The 22,769-nt window shown below is 39.5% G+C and overlaps 1 protein-coding gene across 7 annotated transcripts in view; it reads left to right on the top strand.

Annotated features, from left to right (window-relative positions):
• The window catches only part of pde4ba (phosphodiesterase 4B, cAMP-specific a), a 444,992-nt gene extending 422,742 nt beyond the window's left edge, over positions 1 to 22,250 (top strand). For 6 of the 7 annotated variants that reach the window (XM_062028304.1, XM_062028303.1, XM_062028305.1 and 3 more), the window contains 8 exons: positions 1,608 to 1,701; positions 8,878 to 9,152; positions 9,279 to 9,443; positions 14,154 to 14,253; positions 14,334 to 14,488; positions 14,569 to 14,691; positions 16,677 to 16,859; positions 16,924 to 22,250. In XM_062028304.1, coding sequence (XP_061884288.1) covers positions 1,608 to 1,701; positions 8,878 to 9,152; positions 9,279 to 9,443; positions 14,154 to 14,253; positions 14,334 to 14,488; positions 14,569 to 14,691; positions 16,677 to 16,859; positions 16,924 to 17,328 — 1,500 coding nt within the window. In that variant the 3' untranslated portion in view covers positions 17,329 to 22,250. Of the gene's footprint in view, positions 1 to 793; positions 1,129 to 1,607; positions 1,702 to 8,877; positions 9,153 to 9,278; positions 9,444 to 14,153; positions 14,254 to 14,333; positions 14,489 to 14,568; positions 14,692 to 16,676; positions 16,860 to 16,923 lie in introns of those variants that run through there. The other variant, XM_062028310.1, reaches the window with a different exon arrangement.
• The last annotated feature ends 519 nt before the right edge of the window (positions 22,251 to 22,769 follow it).

Here is a 22,769-nt window from a genome sequence, read left to right as displayed (position 1 = left end):
TATGAGACACAACTGTGTCAAAGTCATGATTTTTTTTTTTTCATGCTTGAAATAAGAAATGATTACTTTAAAAAAGTAGTTTTATACTTGTGAGTGTTAATGACACAGCTTTGCAACAGTTGATATTCTAGTTCCAAGCATGTTTTACTCAATATAGGTCATGAAATCTGTAATATCTTACTGAGATCATTTAGGACCAAAACACTTAAAACAAGTAAAAGACTCTAACATAAAATCTGCTTAGTGAGAAGAATTGTCTTATTAGACATGCAGAAAATAAGCAAATATCACCCTTATTTGAGATATTTAATCTTACTTAGATTTCAGTTTTTGCAGTGTGTGGACACGGATAAGGTTAGGTGTGATTTACCCTGGATAACCTTATCCGGCTTAGTGTAAACTGGGCCTTAGTCCTCTGCAGTGGACCTTTTGCAGAACAAGGCTATTTTTTTCACCCAAATGACCAAAGAAATAGACCCCAAACAAATGGCCACAGTTTGCACTGTGGCTCTCAGGAGGATCCAGCCAATGATGGCGACTGCAGCGATCATGGCATGTGGCAATAATCACACACAGGACACTTTCTGTGTGTTGCTGGGGCTGGCAGACTGCAGCGTGGGGGAAGGAGACAGGAAAGGGAGGGTGGGCGAGTGCGCAGAACCGAGACAAATCCATCGGAGGAACCCCCCCTCGAGTCAGATGAACATCGCCGCCTCACTCCCTCCTCCCGTCTCTATCGCCTCCCTCCTCCCGTGCTCCTCTCTCCTCCATTATTCACCACGCTGCCAGTCCCTCCCGCTCACGGCTCACAGCTGCTCCAGCCCATCTAGCGAGCCTGCCGTGTCCCCGTCTCCAGTCCCGCCGCATCCACCCGTCTATCCATCCACCCATCATGGATAGTCCTTCTGCAGCTGGACGGGAGAGTGGTCCACCATCACGCTGCTCTCTTAGCTGCTGAAAAGGAATTTTTTCGTTCTGACAGAATCCTGTTCGACTGAATCGGTTTTTCCGCCTCCCCACCCCCCTTCCGATTGGATTACAGTTCTGGCTTTGATTAGGACCGAGAAAACAGGAGCCAAAATGCCTGAAGCCAACTACCTGCTGTCAGTCTCTTGGGGTTACATTAAGGTGTGTGCTTCTTTGCCCTACTTAGCTACCTATAACACAAAGAAAAACTGCAAAGTAGTCATTTTGAAGTTTTCTAAGACTGATATTCCCGTCCAAATGTGTGGCTTTGACTCCATTTTGCAGAGCTATGTGCTTGGTGTGTGTGTGTGTGTGTGTGCAGGCGCATGCATCAGTCTGTCAACAGCTGCTCTACCGCAGTGCCCTGGATCTTCATGTACTGTCATCCAAAATGTTTGTTATGCTGTAATCTGTCAATGAAAAATGGTCAATGAGGCGCAGATTTTGCACTTCATTGGAATTCCTGCATGTAAACCCTGCAAGCATTGAGTGGGCGTCATTAAACTGTTGCAGAGGTTGAGTGCACAGGTCTTAAAAGTGGCAAATAACCAGCTGATTGAACTATAACTGAATTTTCGGGCTTTCCCTGGAAACTGACCACATTATCCTCCCCCCCCCCCTCCCCATTTTCTCTCTTGCAGTTTAAGAGAATGTTGAATCGGGAGTTGACGCACCTATCTGAGATGAGTCGGTCTGGGAACCAGGTGTCCGAATTCATCTCCAACACCTTCCTAGGTAAAGAACGAAACACCGTTAAAAACACCATTGAAGCGAATGATCCACGAATCAGACGCCAAAAGGGCCACAAAACGCAGTGACGCACCAAAATGTTCTTAAGTTGAGTTGCTCCGGCTGAGACGCTCCACTGTGGGGGCGTAGCAGAAAATACTGCGCCATTGAGCTTCGGCTCGACACCTTTTATTTATTTTTTTTGGTTTATTGCACCAAAATGCCCATTGATTTAAAAACGAGGACATGTTTAACGATTGCTTGGAACGCATTCATTTCTAAGGGTTTGACAACGTTAGACGCCATTCATTCATTTCCGCTGTTGACGACCGACAAAAGATCACTGAGTGGATTCAAGCTGCGTGGATGAAAGCTGAGAAAATAAACAAGAAGAAAATATAGATTGCAGGCCAAGGGTCTATTTATAGATGCTGCGCCTCCGATCGATCCTGATCCGGTGGAGTGTGGATGGCGAATCCCTCAGTGCCTGATCATAGAGGGTGGGTGGGTGGGTGGGTGGAGGGGAAGTGACTGCAGTGGAGGAGGAAAGCGAGGTACAGAGGAACCCCCATTTGCTGGCATGTACCTTCTGTGTGAGTCATCTCCATCTTTGTCACTTCCTCCCTCCCTCGGAATACCAGGCTCAAACTTTACTGCCTTGCCGAAGGGAAGAAAATGCTCAGGCTGGCAATAGTGGAGGGCAGGAAAGTGTATCATGTGTGGTCATACTGGTTGACCAATAGTACTATTTTGTCCTTGGATTCATACAAAGGGTGTTATTTAATCAATCAAAGTTTATTTATATAGCCCTTAATCACAAGTGTCTCAAAGGGCTGCACAAGCCACAACGACATCCTCCATTTAGTAGAGTTGGGAAACAGAACAATTTTGTTTGGATAATTGCCGAGATCAGGGGTGTCCAAACTTTTTCCACTGAGGAAACACATACCAAAAAACTCAAAGAATGCGGCGGCCGTTTTGATATTTTTCGTTTTCAAAACCAATACAATATATCGATTTTTTTCAACCTTTTGGGCTCCCCTCAAGTTTGGAGCCCGAAGGGTCATAAAAATATGTTGTATATTATGTTGTTTTAATTTTTATTTATTCAACGCTTATATCTCCAGATCGACTGCAGTTCAGTTTCAATTTATTTTGAACGTGCATAGAGTACAATTACAATGTAATGCATCACATTGTTTCTAGTTGTTTCATTAAAGCACGTCCTGAAAAGGAGTAGGAAGAAGCACAGCTTATTTATTCGTACCCCATTTCGTATCGTGGCAGTTTTATCCCATTTCTTTGTTCTCTGCTTGTAAAAGACAGTGAATAAATAAATAAATAAATAATACCATAAGTAAGTAAACAAATATTAAACACATAAATAATCATTATCTCATTTTTTACAGTTCTTCTTCTTTGGACTTTGTGAACACTTGTAGTTGGAACAGTCTCTTAAACTGAATCATATTGGTGCTTTGTTGGATTTCCTTGCTATATCCATTTCATAATTTAATTCCACATGGTCAGGTCTAGCTGTCAAGATAAAAAATGTTTTTTTTCTGTTTTATGTCTCTGTTTTCCCCCATTTTCAGAGTGGATTATTGGATGTGAAGTAATAGGAGCCTTAAATAGGTCAATATTCAACATTAATTTTTTTTTTTAAATCTCACAAAAATTATTGGGGATCCAAAAAAGTGGCGGTCACAAAAGTGTTAAAAATAAGTCACACATTTATTTTATTTTATTAACTTTCAACGCTTAACTTTCTCGATCAACTTAAGATCTATCCGTCGATTATAAAACTTTTTTCATGTTTTTTTGTTTGTTTTATGCCCATTTTGTCAAAGATAATGTATACCTAATATTTTCCCCGAAAAATATTTTCTAAGTGGAATTTTTGATGCGAAGTAAATGGATCCCCTAATAAGTCAATAATTCATAACAACATTGATTTGAATTAATTGTTAATTTTTCAGCAATGAGTTTAGAAAAATAAAATCCACAAAAATTCTTGAGAGGACCAAAAAAGTCTTTAAGTGTTTAAAGTAAGTCACACATTTTATTTATTTTTTTACTTTCATCACTTCACTTTCTAGATCAACTTCAGACCTATCCATCTGTACTAAATTGTAATAATTGTCCTGGTTTTGTTTTTGTTTGTTTTATGCTCATTTTGTCAAAGATAACTTATACTTAATATTTTCCCCAAAAAATATTTCAAAGTGGAATTTTTTATGTAAAGTAATTGGAGCATTGAATAGGTCAGTAACTCATATAACATTGATTTTTATTCTATATTACTTTGTGAGCAATGGCAGCTTTAAAGGAAAACGTTTTGTGTTATTAGACTCAACAGTGCAACTTTTTCTCGTGACATTAGACCACCTGTTTTTTTTTCAAATAGTATTTGCCGAATGTGCCGTGGGTCATTAAAAAAATTGCTGCGGGCCGCACTTTGGACACCCCTGGCCTAGATGATCATCCTCCTGAGGACCAGTGTCCTCTGCAGTGGACATTTGGGCTTTGCAGAACAGGGGTTGTTTTTTTTCCTTTGACAAAAAAAAAAAGAAAGACCCAAAAACAAAAGTCCACTGCAGATGACGCTGGTTCTCAGCAAAGAGACTGCATGTGTCATTACAGTGTGCCCGTCCACCCACTACAGCTGTTCTCTTGGTTGCGTCATATGTCCTTTAATCACACCTACCTGAGAGAACATTCCGTTAAATAAATTATCCTCTGCCCCAAAAGCTCCCGTTTTCATGTGTATATATATATCAAAGAAGACTCAAAAATGGGGGGGAAATAGAACAGGATCTGAGCAATATTTCACTTGCTTAAATAAAAACATGTTATGTCAAATGTGACTATTTACAGCAAATGTCACATGTCACACTAAGGGTGGCCCTATGAACAACGCCAACACTGTCATAAACATGTGCCATATAGTGAAACCACACTAAACAACAATGACAAACACATTTTGGGAGAATATTTGCACCGCAACACAACATATTGATTGATTGATTGAAACTTTTATTAGTAGATTGCACAGTACAGTACATATTCCGTACAATTGACCACTAAATGGTAACACCCGAATAAGTTTTTCAACTTGTTTAAGTCGGGGTCCACGTAAATCAATTCATGGTAAACACTAAACACTAACCTAAACACTACCAAACAAATTCCCAGAATTCCCTGCAGCACCAACTCTTCCGGGACGGTGCAATATAAACAAACGTCATTTGTGGATCTATACCTAACATCCACTGTGATGATACTAAGTACAATAGTGTATCTAGTCGATACTACTATCATTACATTGATATTTTTTAGCATCACAAAATCTACTTTTGTTATTTTTGAAATTATATTATGTTTATAAACTCAGGAAATATGTCCCTGGACTTTGAATATGACCAATGTATGATCCTGTAACAACTTGGTATTGGATTGATACCCAAAACTGGGGTATCATCCAAAACTGATGTAAAGTATCAAACAACAGAATAATAAGTGATTATTACATTTTAACAGAAGTGTAGATAGAACATGTTAAAAGAGAAAGTAAGCAGATACTACCAGTAAATGAACAAGTAGATTAATAATTCATTGTCTACCACTTGTCCTTTATAATGTTGACAAAATAATAGAATGATAAATGACACAATATGTTAAATTAGGAGCCTTTGTTTGTTTACTTACTACTAGAAGACAAGTTGTCTAGTATGGTCACTATTTTATTTAAGGACAAACTTGCAATAAGAAACATATGTTTAATGTACCCTAAGATTTTTTGTTAAAGTAAAGCCAATAATGCAATTTTTTGTTTGTCCCCTTTATTTAGAAAAGCACCGAAATATTTTGGTATTGGGACAACACTAACGCAGATTAATCACTCAATTTATTTTGATCATACATGCTCCCCTGCCTAAATCGCTGCCCTTCATGGATATAAAGTGATGATTAAACAAGCACACACATACTTACATAACCTCCTGATAACCAGCGTCCTCTGCAGTGGACAATTGTGTTTTGCATATTTTCTTTCCGACATGCATAATAACCCTGACAAAAGAAATAGACCAGAGGAGAAATGTCCACTGCAGAGGACGCTGGCACAGACCTCAAATAGATGGACTATACTGCGCACTTGTGTGACAGAACTTAATTGGCCGTTCTTAGCGTGGACGGGCTGGAGCACTGTGGGTTAAAGGAGACCGTCAGAAAACAAGAGGAGAGGGAGAGCGTGAGAATGAAAGTGATTATTTGAATTACAACTGGTAATTGAATAACCCTCCACGGGCTGATAAGGATGAGCGGAGTCCGGGGGGCTTGACAGAGGAGCTCACGTAGAAGACAGCAGTCATTCACTGCAGGGTTTCTATTCAGCTCAAGTGAAAGCTGCGACTCTCCTCACATGGAGGCTTTGCTTTTTGGTTTTTCTTTATCCCCATCTGGTTTGACAGCACTTTCAAGGTGCCTCGGTCGACCCAGCCTTTGTAATCCCATTCAAATCTCGTGCAAAAAATGTAATTCCCTAAAAACAATTCATTTAAAGCAGAGGTGTCAAACGTACGGCCCGAGGGCCGGATCAGGCCCGCGATTAGGTTTTATCCGGCCCGCGGGATGAGTTCTTCAGGACAACCTAAAATCATCGGCCCGGAGGTTGGGTCTTGGGCGCAGTTGGGTGTTCCAACAGGACAATGACCCCAAACGCACGTATAAAGTGGTAAAGGAATGGCTAAATCAGGCTAGAATTAAGGTTTTAGAATGGCCTTCCCAAAGTCCTGACTTAAACGTGTGGACAATGTTGAAGAAACAAGTCCAAGTCATAAAACCAACAAATTTAGCTGAACTGCACCAATTTTGTCAAGAGGAGTGGTCAAAAATTCAACCAGAAGCTTGTGGATGGCTACCAAAAGCGCCTTATTGCAGTGAAACTTGCCGAGGGACATGTAAACAAATATTAACATTGCTGTATGTATACTTTTGACCAGTGGTTCTTAACCTTGTTGGAGGTACCGAACCCCACCAGTTCCATATGTGCATTCACCGAACCTTTCTTTAGTGAAAAATAAAATGTTTTTTTACTGGTGCACAAAATGAACTGTGCATGAACATCACCTTGTTTAAAGAACATAACCTACACCGTGCATGAACTCACAACAAATTACACACCTTACACACATTACCATGAATTGATTAACGTGGACCCCGACTTAAACAAGTTGAAAAACTTATTCGGGTGTTACCATTTAGTGGTCAATTGTACGGAATATGTACTGTACTGTTTCATATAATGTATTCTCTTCCTTTGCAATCTACTACTAAAAGTTTCAATCGATCAATCAAAAAACCTGCAAATCAGATGGAAAATTAGAGGTAACAGTGTTTGGGGGTATCCATAATACGCTGATAGGGAGAAGTTTTTATTCACACGATAAGTCGGATGTCTCTTTACCCCTGAGGCCGACTCACCGAACCCCTAGGGTTCGATCGAACACAGGTTAAGAACCACTGCTTTAGACCCAACAGATTTGGTCACATTTTCAGTAGACCCATAATAAATTCATAAAAGAACCAAACTTCATGAATGTTTTTTGTGACCAGCAAGTATGTAGAAATTATTGGAAACTCAAGACAGCCATGACATTATGTTCTTTATAAGTGTATGTAAACTTTTGATCGCGACTGTATATATACATATATATATATATATATATATATATATATATATATATATATATATATATATATATATATATATATATATATATATATATATATATATATATATATATACATATATATATATATATATATATATATATATATATATATATATATATATATATATATATATATATATATATATATATATATATATATATATATATATATGTTATGAGCGCGATGATGTCACGTTATCGATGGGAAAATGCATTTTTAGACAATATGATTTGCCTGAGCGGCTAGGAGACACAGAGAGTAACAAGCGTTAGAAAAAGGATTATAAAGGACGGATTTCTTTCAAATAATAATTTTTAAAAAAAAAAATTGGGGGGACTTTGGACGCTGGCGGGCCGTAGTTTGGGGACCCCTGCTCAAAAGTATTTAATGTTGCTGCTCTGATTTGCTGACTTTTTTGACAATTGAAGGTGTGAATGGTGTGAACTAGGGCTGTGAATCTTTGGGTGTCCCACGATTCGATTCAATATCAATTCTTGGGGTCACGATTCGATTCAAAAACGATTTTTTTTCCGATTCAAAACGATTCTCTATTCATTCAATACATAGGATTTCAGCAGGATCTACCCCAGTCTGCTGATATGCAAGCAGAGTAGTAGATTTTTGTAAAAAGCTTTTATAATTGTAAAGGACAATGTTTTATCAACTGATTGCAATAATGTACATTTGTTTTAACTATTAAATGAACCAAAAATATGACTTATTTTGTCTTTGTGAAAATATTGGACACAGTGTGTTGTCAAGCTTATGAGATCTGATGCAAGTGTAAGCCACTGTGACACTTGTTTTTTTTGTTGTTTTTTTTATAAATGTCTAATGATAATGTCAATGAGGGATTTTTAATCACTGCTATGTTGAAATTGTAACTAATATTGATACTGTTGTTGATAATATTCATTTTTGTTTCACTACTTTTGGTTTGTTCTGTGTCGTGTTTGTGTCTCCTCTCAATTGCTCTGTTTATTGCTGTTCTGAGTGTTGCTGGGTCGGGTTTGGTTTTGGAATTGGATTGCATTGTTATGGTATTGCTGTGTATTGTTTTGTTGGTTTGATTAATAAAAAAATAAAAATTAATAAATAAAAAATTAATAAAAAATTGTTTTAAAAAAAAATAGATTTCTAAAAAATGAGAATCGATTCTGAATCGCACAACGTGAGAATCGCGATTCGAATTCAAATCGATTTTTTCCCACACCCCTAGTGTGAACTGTGCGAATGAAAGCAAGAAAAGAGGTGAAGCACCTGCTGAGCGACAGGCTGATGGCTTGCAGGTGTTCCCATAGTGCTGCCTGCTTCTCAGGTAGCCAGGAAAACAAAGGCGTACTATGTGAGATTAAATGGCCCTTTATGCACTACTCCTTCACACACACGCGCATCGTTCCTTTTCACGCTTCATTGAATTCGACGGCATCTTTTTTTTTCCCCCAGACAAACAGAACGAGGTGGAGATGCCATCGCCAACACCGAAGACGCGGGAGAAGAAGAAGCAGCAGCTGATGACGCAGATCAGCGGGGTCAAAAAGGTCTCCCACGGATCTTCGCTGTCCGGCAGCAGCATCTCCCGTTTCGGGGTCAAAACCGATAAGGAGGAGCTGCTGTCCAAGGAGCTGGAAGATCTGAACAAGTGGGGCCTGAACATCTTCACCGTGTCAGAATACTCATACAGCCGACCTCTCACCTGCATTATGTACGCCATCTTTCAGGTAGGATCCCACTTTTACTCCATGCTCTCTGTGTGCTTTTTTTCTTGTTCACTTGCTTTCCTAAACGCCCCCGTGTGACTCCTCTGAAGTTACTCACCACGTGTATTACCATGTTGTGTTTCCAAGGAGCGAGACCTGTTAAAAACATTTAGGATCCCAGTGGACACGTTTGTGGCTTACATGATGACGCTGGAGGATCACTACCATTCAGATGTGGCCTACCATAACAGCCTGCACGCGGCTGACGTAGCCCAGTCCACGCACATCCTGCTCTCCACCCCAGCCCTTGATGTAAGTAAGAACTCAAAGTAGATGACTGCTCTGTTTAGTACCTTATGCAACATAATATGACGTTTATTTAGCCATTGACTCTGACTGAGGCGTACGAGTGCTCGGTAACCAAGGAAACCGCACTCAGACAAGGCAGCCATTTGTTACCCATGAAATCATTGTCTAAAAAATATACAACGATAATATTATATGTTGTATATATATACATATACATATATATACATATATATATACATATATGTATATATATATATATATATATATGTATATGTGTGTATATATATATACACACACACACATATATATATATACTATTATTGTGAATATGAATATATGTATATGTGTATATATATATATATATATATATATATATATATATATATATATATATATATATATATATATATATATATATATATATATATATATATATATATATATATATATATATATATATATATACACATATACATATATTCATATTCACAATAATAGTATAGATATATATATATATATATATATATATATATATATATATATATATATATATATATATATATATATATATATATATATATATATATATATATATGTATATATATATATATATATATATACTCTACCGTTCAAAAGTTTGGGGTCACATTGAAATTTCCTAATTTTTGAAGGAAAAGCACTGTACTTTTTAATGAAGATAACTTTAAACTAGTCTTAACTTTAAAGAAATACACTCTATACCAGGGGTCACCAACGCGGTGCCCGCGGGCACCAGGTCGCCCGTAAGGACCAGATGTGTCGCCCGCGGGCCTGTTCTAAAAAAAAAAAAAAAATTTAAAAATTAAAAAAAAAAAAAAATTTTTTTTTTTTTTTTTTTTTTTTTTTTAATCAAATCTACATAGAAAAAACACAAGATACACTTTCAATCAGTGCATCAACCCAAACAACCTCCCCCATGCACACTCATCCACACAAAAGGGGTTATTTCTTTCTGCTACCAATATTCTGGTTCCCACAACATAGACAACACATCTGCAAGGGACACAGTCCCTGAAGTACACATGATTGTATAGGCTGCTGTTCCACTAACATTTTCATTAATTACTATTTTTTATGTAATTATTTTTATATTGTTTTACTTTCTTTTTTATCCAAGAAAATGTTTTTTATTTATTTATCTTATTTTATTTTATTTTTAAAAAAAGGGCCTTATCTTCAACAGACCAGGTTGTCAATGAAATTAGATTTTTTTAAAGGGTTTTTTAAACCAGGCCCAGTCCAGATAATGTCCAAGTCGGACTCAGCAACACACACCTTCATTCATGTACACAGAAAAAAATTAGGGAACACAACAAATTGCAATTAATTTATAAACAAAACACTTTGCATTCCATTCGAAAGGACGTTCCCTTTAGATTTCCGATCATTAACATTTTACATTTATCATAATTAAGCTTAAGGCCAGATTGCTGTGAAAATATGTCCAAAAGATTAAAAAGGTTCCGCAAACAATGAGGAAAAATCTTATCTTTGTGAATCAGCCTTTTCTGACATGAACTTCATCAAGAACAAACACAGAACATGCCTCACTGATGCACATCTGCAAGACTCACTCAGAGTTGCAGTGTCAAGTTACACACCAGAGTACAACACACTAGTTAACAGCATGCAATGCCAGGCTTCCCACTAACTGACAAAGAAACAGATAACAGATTTGGTGTCCAGTTCAAAGTGTGACATGATTTAAAAATTTGAGAGTTGACTTTTGTATTTTACATGAGTTATTATTTGTACAAACATGGTGCAAAGTAATTCATGATTTGTTCAAAAATGTTAGTGGCTAGCTAGTTAAAATGGGATATTGTGATTTCACAAGACTGTCTTAGAAGTGATCATTTGAAAATGTTCAATTTGAAAAATGTTGATATTTATCTGTTTCTATATATATTTATTGTGAGAAATCATTAAGATGATCAGTGTTTCCACAAAGATAAATATCATTAATTATTAATAATAACAGAGTTAAAGGTAAATTGAGCAAATTGGCTACTTCTGGCAATTTATTTAAGTGTGTATCAAACTGGTAGCCCTTCGCATTAATCACTACCCAAGAAGTAGCCCTTGGTTTCAAAAAGGTTGGTGACCCCTGCTCTATACATTACTAATGTGGTAAATGACTATTCTAGCTGCAAACGTCTGGTTTTTGGTGCAATATCTACATAGGTGTATTGAGGCCCATTTCCAGCAACTATCACTCCAGTGTTCTAATGGTACAATGTGTTTGCTCATTGGCTCAGAAGGCTAATTGATGATTAGAAAACCCTTGTGCAATCATGTTCACACATCTGGAAACAGTTTAGCTCGTTACAGAAGCTACAAAACTGACCTTCCTTTGAGCAGATTGAGTTTCTGGAGCATCACATTTGTGGGGTCAATTAAACGCTCAAAATGGCCAGAAAAAGAGAACTTTCATCTGAAACTCGACAGTCTATTCTCGTTCTAAGAAATGAAGGCTATTCCACAAAATTGTTTGGGTGACCCCAAACTTTTGAACGGTAGTGTATATATATATATATATATATATATATATATATATATATACACGTTTGGTCAGAAAAAACACAAAGGCTATCATCCCTACAAGCCTGTTTTGCAGATTTCCCTGCGAAACAGGCTTGTAGGGATGATATAGCCTTTGTGTCTTTTCTGACCTAATGTCATGATCCGTAGTCCGGATCATGTCTTGTGTTTTCTGTTTGTTTTGGACTCTTTTAGTTCCTGTTTGTGCACCTCCTGAGTTTGTTTAGTCACCATGGTTACTTATGATTTTCACCTGCCTCTTGCGTTCGGGACGCTCACCTGTTGCTCATCAGAGACGCTATTTAAGCCTGCCTTTTCCGGTCACTCGTCCTGGCTTCTTTGTTTGCTTTCCGCTACTGTCACGCAAGATTTGTTAGTTCATGATTCCAGTGCTAAGTTTTGCTTGTCTCCTAGCCTATGCTAAGCGTTAGCTTCGAGTGCGAACGGCACGTATTTCCTTTGACTTGTTTTCTGTTTTTTGGTGCTTCTTTGAGTGTTTAAGATTAAATCATACCCCTACCTTCACGCTTTGTCCGGAGTTGTCCGTTCTGCATAAAGATGCGACCCCAACATGTCACCTAACGTATATTCCGCTCTACCCCGGTATTGAGCACTGTATAACGGATAAGCCACATAAACCTCAACTATATATATATATATATATATATATATATATATATATATATATATATATATATATATATATATATATATATATATATATATATATATATATATATATATATATATATATATATATATATATATCTTTATTTTCATGACTATTTACTTTGTAGATTGTCACTGAAGGCATCAAAACTATGAATGAACACATGGAGAGTTATGTACTTAACAAAAAAAAGGTGAAATAACTGAAAACACGTTTTATATTCTAGTTTCTTCAAAATAGCCACCCTTTGCTCTGATTACTGCTCTGCACACTCTTGGCATTCTCTGGATGAGCTTCAAGCACACCTGTGAAGTGAAAACCATTTCAGGGGACTACCTCTTGAAGCTCATCGAGAGAATGCCAAGAGTGTGCGAAAAAGTAATCAGAGCAAAAGGTGGCTATTTTGAAGAAACTAGAATATAAAATATGTTATATTTTCCATAAAGTTTCATAACTCCACAAAGAATGCCTTCTATGACAATCTGAATAGTCATGACAATAAAGAAAACACATTGAATTAGAAGGCGTGTCCAAACTTTTGGCCTGTTCTGTATATATACTGTATATGTATATATATGTATTTCAACTAGATTTTTTCTTGTTAAATTCATATTGTTGCCGAATGCCGGCAGTTTGTAGTTAACCTGATATATTATATGTGTGGTTTTTTTCCCAACACAGTATTACTTGAACTTTTGAGCTTCATTGGTTTTGTGACCAAGCTCTTAACTCAAAACACTTGCATCTCAAATAAAATAAAATAACAAAATACAATTTTAAAAATTACGAATGAAAACAAATTAAATGATTACAAATCAACACATTCTATTGAAATTCATTGAAATCAATTTTAACTTGTGCTTGCCCCAAAAATATCACAATTTTAACATGTACCATGCCTTTTTAAAAAGAAAAACACATTTTACAGTGTACAAATACAACCAAATGTACTACTCACAACTGCAGTAGTATTATGAAGTAATGTAATAATAATGTACAGCGTAACCCTAACCCTTTGAGAGTCGCCTTGTACTGTTTCTCCTTCCAGCTGCTTCTCTGTCAAACACTATCACTCGCTATACCATACTTTCATAAATAAATGTTCGCCGTTTAGAATAACATTCTGCTTCAGTACGGTGAAGACTTGCTGTGGTAGCTCAAATTGCTACAGCAAGTCGGCGGCCCGTTCCGCCATGTTTTTGATGATGTATTTCTTTAATTCAATGACTATTATCCATATCTTCTCAGCAGTGTCCTTCACACTCACTTTCTTCCTTCCCATGGTTGGAAAACAAAGTTATGTCCATCCCTAGCTATAAGGTGTTTTGGTCAGATTTTACGGGCTTAACTGTGATATTTGCTACGCCAACTAATGGCGGGGATGCTTGCAACTAAAATGTTCACGTTTCTCTATTAAATTTCCTTCTTTTGTTTATTTAGTTGTTTTTTTTGTTTTTTTACAGGCTGTCTTTACCGACCTCGAAATTCTCGCCGCCATCTTTGCTGCCGCCATCCACGATGTCGACCATCCCGGAGTATCAAACCAATTCCTAATCAATACCAGTAAGTGAGAAACAACTAAAGGGTTCTCCAAACAGCAGTGGTGAGAGTGACTCATTCCTCTTCTTCACCTTTTTGTCCAGACTCTGAGCTGGCGCTGATGTACAACGACGAGTCGGTGCTGGAGAATCATCACTTGGCTGTGGGATTCAAACTCCTGCAGGAGGACAGCTGCGATATCTTCCAGAACCTCACAAAGAAGCAGCGACAGTCCCTACGGAAGATGGTCATTGACATGGTACAACAGCAACGTCTATTATGTTACCTCCTGGCTTCTTCCCGATGTGTGCCCGTCAACCAACGCCTCTTTCTGTCCAGGTTTTAGCCACGGACATGTCCAAACACATGAGTCTGTTGGCTGATCTGAAGACCATGGTGGAAACCAAGAAGGTGACAAGTTCTGGAGTGCTGCTGCTAGACAATTACACTGACAGAATACAGGTGAGAACTCAGCCTCCACATCTTTTACCTGATTCTGATGACTGAACTCAATTATCCCTGTATTTATTATCCACACTGCAAAAACTGAAATCTAAGTAAGATTAAATATCTCAAATAAGGGTGATATTTGCTTATTTTCTGTCTGATAAGATAATTGTTCTCACTAAGCAGATTTTATGTTAGAGTGTTTTACTTGTTTTAAGGGTTTTGGTCCTAAATTATCACAGTAAGATATTACAGCTTGTAGCTGAGATTTTATGAACTATGTTGAGTAAAACATGCTTGAAACTAGAACATCAACTGTTGTAAAGCTGTGTCATCAACACTCACAAGTATAAAACTACTTTTTTAAAGTAATCATTTCTTATTTCAAGCATGAAAAAAAAAATCATGACTTTGACACAATTTTGTCTCATAATTAAAACGGATGACAGCCAAATGGACTTTGCTGTTTTATTTTCAATGAAACAATAGAAAATACGTACTCATAAAGTAGTACAGTTGGCACAGTACAGTAAACTGACAGTTAATATTTAAACATTTAACATGTGACATTTCTAACAATTTTGAACAGAAATAGTTCATGCACATTCAGATGAATTCTTCAAAATTACAATTAAATTTTTTTTTGCCGTATATATGCGCACTAATTGACTGAAAGGGTACGCACTTGGCGCGATGATGTCATGTTGTCAATGAAAAAATGCATTTTTAGACCATATGATTTGCCTGAGCGGCTAGTAGACCCACAGAGTAACAAGCGGTTGCCTTGGTGCCTTTCCATTAAGAACAATAAATTAGTTTCTTAAAGTGGATAATTTTAGTACATTATTTGATTTCTTTGCGCAATCCATTCCATGATGTAACAAAGAAAAATCTATAGATTAGCCGCACCTTTGTATAAGCCCCAGGGTCCAAAGCTTGGGTAAAAAGTAGCGGCTTATAGTCCGGAAAATCCTGTAAAAGTACTTATTTTACACTCTATATCAGTGTTTTTCAACCTTTTCTGAGCCAAAGCACATTTTTTTCATTTAAAAAATCCCGAGTTACACCACCAGCAGAAAACATACAAAAATGAAACTCAGCAGCCGATATTGACAGTAAAAAGTCATTCTCACAATAGTTGGATATAAATTCAAACCATAATCAACCATGCATCAATATAGCTCTTGTCTCAAAGTAGGTGTACTGTCACCAACTGTCACATCACGCCGTGACTTATTTTGAGTTTTTTGCTGTTTTCCTGTGTGTAGTGTTTTAGTTTTGGTCTTGCGCTCTTATTTTGATGTTGATTGTCATGGCATGTACGGATGTACTTTGTGGACGCCGTCTGCTCCACACGCTGTAAGTCTTTGCTGTCGTCCAGCATTCTGTTTTTGTTTACTTTGCAGCCAGTTCAGTTTTAGCTTCTTTTTGCATAGCCATCCCTAAGCTTCTGTCTCTTTTCTTAGCGGCACTCGCCTTTTGTTTATTTTTGGTTTAAGCGTTAGATACCTTTTGACCTGCAAACCATCGTCGTCGTTCCCAACATCTACAAAGCAATTAGCTACCTGCTGCCACCTACTGATATGGAAGAGTATTACACGGCTACCCTGCCGAGCTCGAGACAGCACAGACACTCAACAACGGATTTGCGGATTATAATTACTTGTTTGCAAAAAATATTTTTAACCCAATTAGGTGAAAGTACTTAATCTCCCACGGCACACCAAACAATATCTCTACAACTGTAGTGTTTAATTTTGTTGATTCATGTTCTTATATTGTTACGTTTATTTGTCCACAAATACATTTGGGGAATAAAAGAAAAACAAAGGCAAAATCACAGAATTAGTGGAAAATGTTCAGGGCCTCTGTGTACCTGGTATCGTATGGACATCAAAATGTGTGGTATCGTCCACCCCCTACTGTGAATTAATCCACGTGTTTTTAAAACATGTTGATTTGAAGCCGGGAATGATTCCAAATGTCTTGGTATTTTCCAGGTGCTGCGAAACATGGTGCACTGCGCCGACCTGAGCAACCCCACAAAGTCCCTTGAGCTGTATCGCCAGTGGACCGATCGGATAATGGAGGAGTTCTTCCACCAGGGAGACCGAGAAAGGGAGAGGGGGATGGAGATCAGCCCCATGTGCGATAAACACACGGCTTCCGTGGAAAAGAGCCAGGTGGGAAATTAGCTTCATTTTTAAAAAAAAGACAAACCCGTCTAACTTGTGTTGTGGCCTCTAGGTGGGGTTCATCGACTACATCGTCCACCCGCTGTGGGAGACTTGGGCCGACCTGGTCCACCCGGACGCCCAGGACATCCTGGACACGTTGGAGGACAACAGGAACTGGTACCAGAGTATGATTCCTCAGAGCCCCTCCCCGCCCTTCTACGACCAGGGCACCCACGGACATGGGGGGGGCACCGGGGGCCAAGGAGGTGGGGAGAAGTTCCAGTTTGAGCTGACCCTGGAGGAGGAGGACTTGGACGGAATAGAGAAAGACGTGGAGGATGAAGACGAGGAGGAGGACAGCCTGGGAGATTCTCGCTCTCCTCCTCCGGACTATCAGGACGAGTGTGACATGATGGAGCCCGGCCCCGCGGCGATAGAGATCGTGACGCACGAGGCGTCGCCCACGGACACATAGGGCGGGCAACACGCGCCGGTTTGAGTTTGGAAAAAGAGGGGCGATCCTCCTGCAGCTGTGCTTTTGAACAAAAGCCACAGAAGCTTGGTTTTGGCCCGCACGGGGGCGTCTTGCACTCGGGTGTTGGAAGCCACGCACGGACGGACAGTTTTGACAAGAAGCGGCTTCAGAGTTCTCAGGAAATCATTTGAGTCTTGATGGACACCAGAGACTGACGGCGAAGGATTTAGGCCAGCTTGGTACTGGCACTAGATGGACTTTGACACTACTGAGAGAAATTTTGTAACTTAAGACTTTTTTTTAATAGATCTAGAAGTAGCAGATAAAACCATCCACTGATGGAGTTTGTATAGCAAGAGAAAGTGTTTACTTTTTTCCTGTACCATTTGTCAGAGATCTTTTGTGTGCCTTTTTTTACTAATGTCTTTGTATCGTTTTGGGTTTTTTTTCTTATTTATTGAACACTCTAGTGTGTCTTTGAAATGTTTTTTCTTATCTGAGAGAGTAAAACCATTTTTGTATGTCCTAAAAAGTCTTCCATGTATTGGGCAATAGAGAAACATAATGTCGTCCTCTTAGTAGGGAAACATCAACGCACACATTTTGTCAGATTTAGTTCTCAGTCCAGAGTATTATTTTGGTTCAATGTTTAGCTGTAAGTTACTTTTGATTTTCAGACATATTCTTCATCACGTATGTTTTTTTCTTGAAACAGTCCGCAAACCTCATGGGCTTCCTAACTTTTCACACCAAAACTGGAACTCAAAGTGGCGTTTTAGGGTTTTTTCCATATCCATCCATCCATCTTCTTATCCGAGGTCGGGTTGCGGGGGCAGCAGCCTAAGCAGATAAGCCCAGACTTCCTTCTCCCCAGCCACTTCGCCAAGCTCTTCCCAGGGGATCCCGAGGCGTTCCCAGGCCAGCCGGGAGACATAGTCTTCCCAATGTGTCCTGGGTCTTCCCCGTGGTCTCCTACCGGTCGGACGTGCCCTAAACACCTCCCTAGGGAGGCGTTCGGGCGGCATCCTGACCAGATGCCCGAACCACCTCATCTGGCTCCTCTCGATGTGGAGGAGCAGCGGCTTTACTTTGAGCTCCTCCCGGATGGCAGAGCTTCTCACCCTATCTCTAAGGGTTAGGGTTAACCATAACCCTAACCTTAACCCTAACCCTAACCCTAACCCTAACCCGCCACCCTGCAGAGGAAACTCATTTCGGCCGTTTGTACCCGTGATCTTATCCTTTCGGTCATAACCCAAAGCTCATGACCATAGGTGAGGATGGGAACGTAGATCGACCGGTAAATTGAGAGCTTTGCCTTCCGGCTCAGCTCCTTCTTCACCACAACGGATCGATACAGCGTCCGCATTACTGAAGACGCCGCACCGATCCGCCTGTCGACCTCACGATCCACTCTTCCCTCACTCGTGAACAAGACTCCGAGGTACTTGAACTCCTCCACTTGGGGCAAGATCTCCTCCCCAACACGGAGATGGCACTCCACCCTTTCCCGGGTGAGAACCTAATCCCAGTTTTTGTCCATGTCAAACAGGCTTATTCGTTTTCTCCTTCCACATGACAGTAAAAATTAAAATGATGTTACTTCTGTACACCACCTGGCTCCGCCCACTTCACGCTGCCCGGATGTCAAGCCAGAGTCCACAGTTGTCCAGCGCAACTCTTAATAGGGTCAGGAAGGGAGTAAGGTTTACCGACATGCCATGCTCATTCCTTTCCATCCGGGTCACGGCACCTTCACACTGCCGGGATGTCCAGCCGGGGTCCACAGATTGAGAGTCGAGTGCGCTAGCCAACGAGCTAAAATCTTGAGCTGACTCATAAGGCGTCATGGAGTAAGGTTCACCAAAATACCATGCTTCCCCCAATTGGCATCCGTTGTACTCACCCCACTAGACCTCACATTCATCTGGGTCACGGCACCAAAGTAAGCTGCTTGGCTTTGCCCCTTCACACTGCAAGGGGGTCTAATCAGGGTCCACAGGTTGAGCGTCGAGTGCACTAGCCGACGAGCTAAAATCCCGAGCTGTCGGTGTGACTGTTAGGGCGTCAGGAAGTGAATGAGGTTTACTGACGTACTCTTCTCACTCACTTTCATCCGGGTCATGGCACTAATGTAAGCACCCCGTTCACACTGCCGGGGGGGGTCCACAGATTGAGAGTCGGGTGCGCTAGCCAACGAGCTGTCGGTGGAACTCTTAAGGCATCAGGGAGTGCGTGAGGTTTACTGACGTACTCTGGTCACTCACTTTCATCCGGGTCACGGCACCAATGTATGATTATTTGCTCTGCTCCCTTCACACTACCAGAGGGTGGCCAACGAGCTGAACTCTCGAGTGAGGTTCACCAACGTACTCTGCTGCCCCCAATCTGGCATCCGTTGTATTCACCCCAATAAACCTCACGTTCATCCGGGTCACGGCACCAATGTATGATCATTGGCTCTGCTCCCTTCACACTACCAGAGGGCGGCCAACGAGCTGAACTCTCAAGTGAGGTTTACCAACGTACTTTGCTGCCCCCAATCTGGCATCCGTTGTATTCACCCCGATAAACCTCACGTTCATCCGGGTCACGGCACCAAAGTAAGCCGCTCGGCACCGTCCCCTTCACACTGCCAGAGTGTCCAACCAGGGTCCACACACTGAGAGTCGAGCTAAAATCTTGAGCTGTGGGTGTAACTCTTAAGGTTTCCCGACATACCTTACCATTTGTTAAGTTACACTACCCCTGAGCTAAAATAGCAGAAATATAAGCAATTAATGTCAACACATCCCCTCATGATTTTACTTTTTCCTGCCATTCGTTCGACTCAAACTATAAAATCAATTTGAGTCAAAAAAAGACTCATTTCACCGAGTTAAGCAAACAAACTACTTTTTAATCACATTTACCTTCTGCGGAAGCCTAGTGTGCTTCTTTGATGGTCGAGTCAAAGTAAGGACAAACTGCACATTGGTCGGGATTTTATTTTTAGCTAGCAGGTATGCTGCGGTCTTAATAATCTTGTCAGTCGGACCTGGTCCTGAAACCCGGCCCGTCTGATGCAATGTCCTATGCAATCAGGCCCAGACCCCATGACTCAAGGAGCTGCCCATGTAAAACTGAAATTCCCTCTCAGAGCCTCATCAGAGCCAGCCATCCCTGGGTTTACAAGCCTTTCTCGGCTCCATGGACACAACCCCAAACAATCAGGCCGGCTATTTTTTTTTTTTTTTTTTAAGCGAAAATCCCCCAAGTGCTGCTTCCGCCCTTTGACGTCATTTGTCTCCCGCTCTGCTGCATGAAGTTTCCAGGGCACTTTGGTTGTTATGACTTGACACGCATAGAAGTGACTTTGGGGAAAGAAAGGAAATGAGGTGCTCTATTTGGAAAGAAAACTGGTAACTTTTTTTTTTTTGGAAAGGGGTTTGCAGAGCTGCGTTCTTTTTGAGTTGACGATCACACCTTTTTATGCCTAACCTACTAAAATGGTACTTCATGGTGTGGCAATCACCTGTGTATGGTATGAATGTGCAGTATGGCAGGTTTTGTACACACAGTGTGTTTGCGTGTGTGTTTAGATGTGTAGACTTCGCCATTGGGCCTTATCCTCACGCCTCACCTTTTGTCTAGAACTGTTTGTTGCTTAGAGCTAAAGTTGGTCTTTTTTGCTGTTTATAACAGTATATGTATATTTATTCTATACTTTAAGCATGTAAATAAGAAATACTGGTTCAGTGTAAAAATCTATTTTAATTTAAATATGCATTACCAGGAAGTGATGGTGTCTAATGTGTAGAAGACTCTTTTTTTATACAAAAATGTACTATATATTGTTATATAACATAAACGCAACACAATCTAACGTTGTATATATTATCCGCACAATGTTTTCGAGTGGCCAGCGGAGCAGGAGCTGAAGGAACGTCGTCGCATGAGAACCTTGTCACTCCAAAATGACCAAAGTCCATTGTAATGCTGCATTCACAAAAGTAATGATCAAATGCATTTAACCAAAAAAAAAAAACCTGAATGATCATATATGAATTGCTTCTTTAAAAAAAAAAAAAAAAACATTTTTCTTGTTTGATTTCCCCCTGATCAATATTTGAAGGTACAAGGTTGTCATCCGACAGAAGTTTGGTGACCCGTGTTCAAAAGGTGCATATGGTTCTCAAACGTGTCTCTCTAAGTACCACCATAATGACCCAACGATAAAATACAGTAGCATAGCAGGCGTAAGTATTCATTAGAAACAAGTATATGTAATATTTTTGGCCACTGTTTGAGCAGTATCACTCTGTTTGAATAGAAGCATATAAAACACTGTACTTTTATTAAGTGATTCCTTGGCGTACCGCTCGATGGAGCCCGCAGTTTAAAATTGGATATTTGCATACCATTGCTTGATCTTTGCTTCGTATCCAAACACACACATACCTTATTTCACTTATCGATCGCTGACACGTGACAAGGAACGGTCTCCTTTTATCACGTCGTGTAAAAGTAGGTGTGACAGCAAAAAAAAAGTACCGGTGGCATGCAACAATACGCACGGCACTCAATTGATGACAACAAAATATGTTTTTTTGTAACTGATTGTGTGAACTACTCCGGACCAAACTTGTCATGGTTGTAAAAGCCAGACGTGTTCAGTATTAGCACTCTTTATCTCCGTCCATGCTTTCTTGGTCCTAGTTGTGTCCAAATGGTTAGCCTGATTTTGCACTATCTGCATGACGGACGGTTTTTGTTATTTGTCAATATTACATTGAGGTCCACCGGTTGTTGCAGGTGGGTTGATAAATGTTTCACACAATGTATGGCATTATATTGTATATTGTGTTCAAGAATACACCTGAAATAATTTTTCTAAGAAGTGATTAAAAGCATGAGTATACTACTATGTCTATTCTTGGCTCTTTCTTCCTTCGCTAAGTTTCTTGTAGGAATAACGGCTTTACAAAATAACATGATGTACGATATGATACAAAAAAAAAGTCTGACAGACTTTTTTTCAACTTTATTCCGAACTAAAAGAGGCAATTCCTGAAGGAATTGCGTGTGAATGCTCCAATGCTGAAGTTGAAGTGAAATGCTGACAGAATGTGGTATGAATGTAAGATTAGTTTGAATGCTTTGAATAGGTTGAAAAATGTGGGAATTGTGCAACCTGGAAAAATGTCACATTCATTTCAATGGGAACTTCCTGTAAATTTGGGAATTTCGGGAAAGGTTGGATTTTTAGAAAATGATTAGGAGCATGAATGAATTGGTAGGTGATGTAATTGTTTAAATCGGGCAAGTAATGTTGAAGTAGTAAATGGTATTAGGGAATTTCGGGAAAATCTGGAATTTTTTTTAACTTTGAAAAAGGGTAGTGTGAATTTCCAGAATGTGTTAAAGGTGGAATGGGTTGAAGAATGTGGGAATTGTGGAAG

Source organism: Entelurus aequoreus, linkage group LG19 (assembly GCF_033978785.1).
Source record: "Entelurus aequoreus isolate RoL-2023_Sb linkage group LG19, RoL_Eaeq_v1.1, whole genome shotgun sequence".
Classification (NCBI taxonomy): domain Eukaryota; kingdom Metazoa; phylum Chordata; class Actinopteri; order Syngnathiformes; family Syngnathidae; genus Entelurus; species Entelurus aequoreus.
The sequence above is the reverse complement of the archived record's forward strand: the minus strand, read 5'-3'. Positions and strand labels throughout refer to the sequence as shown.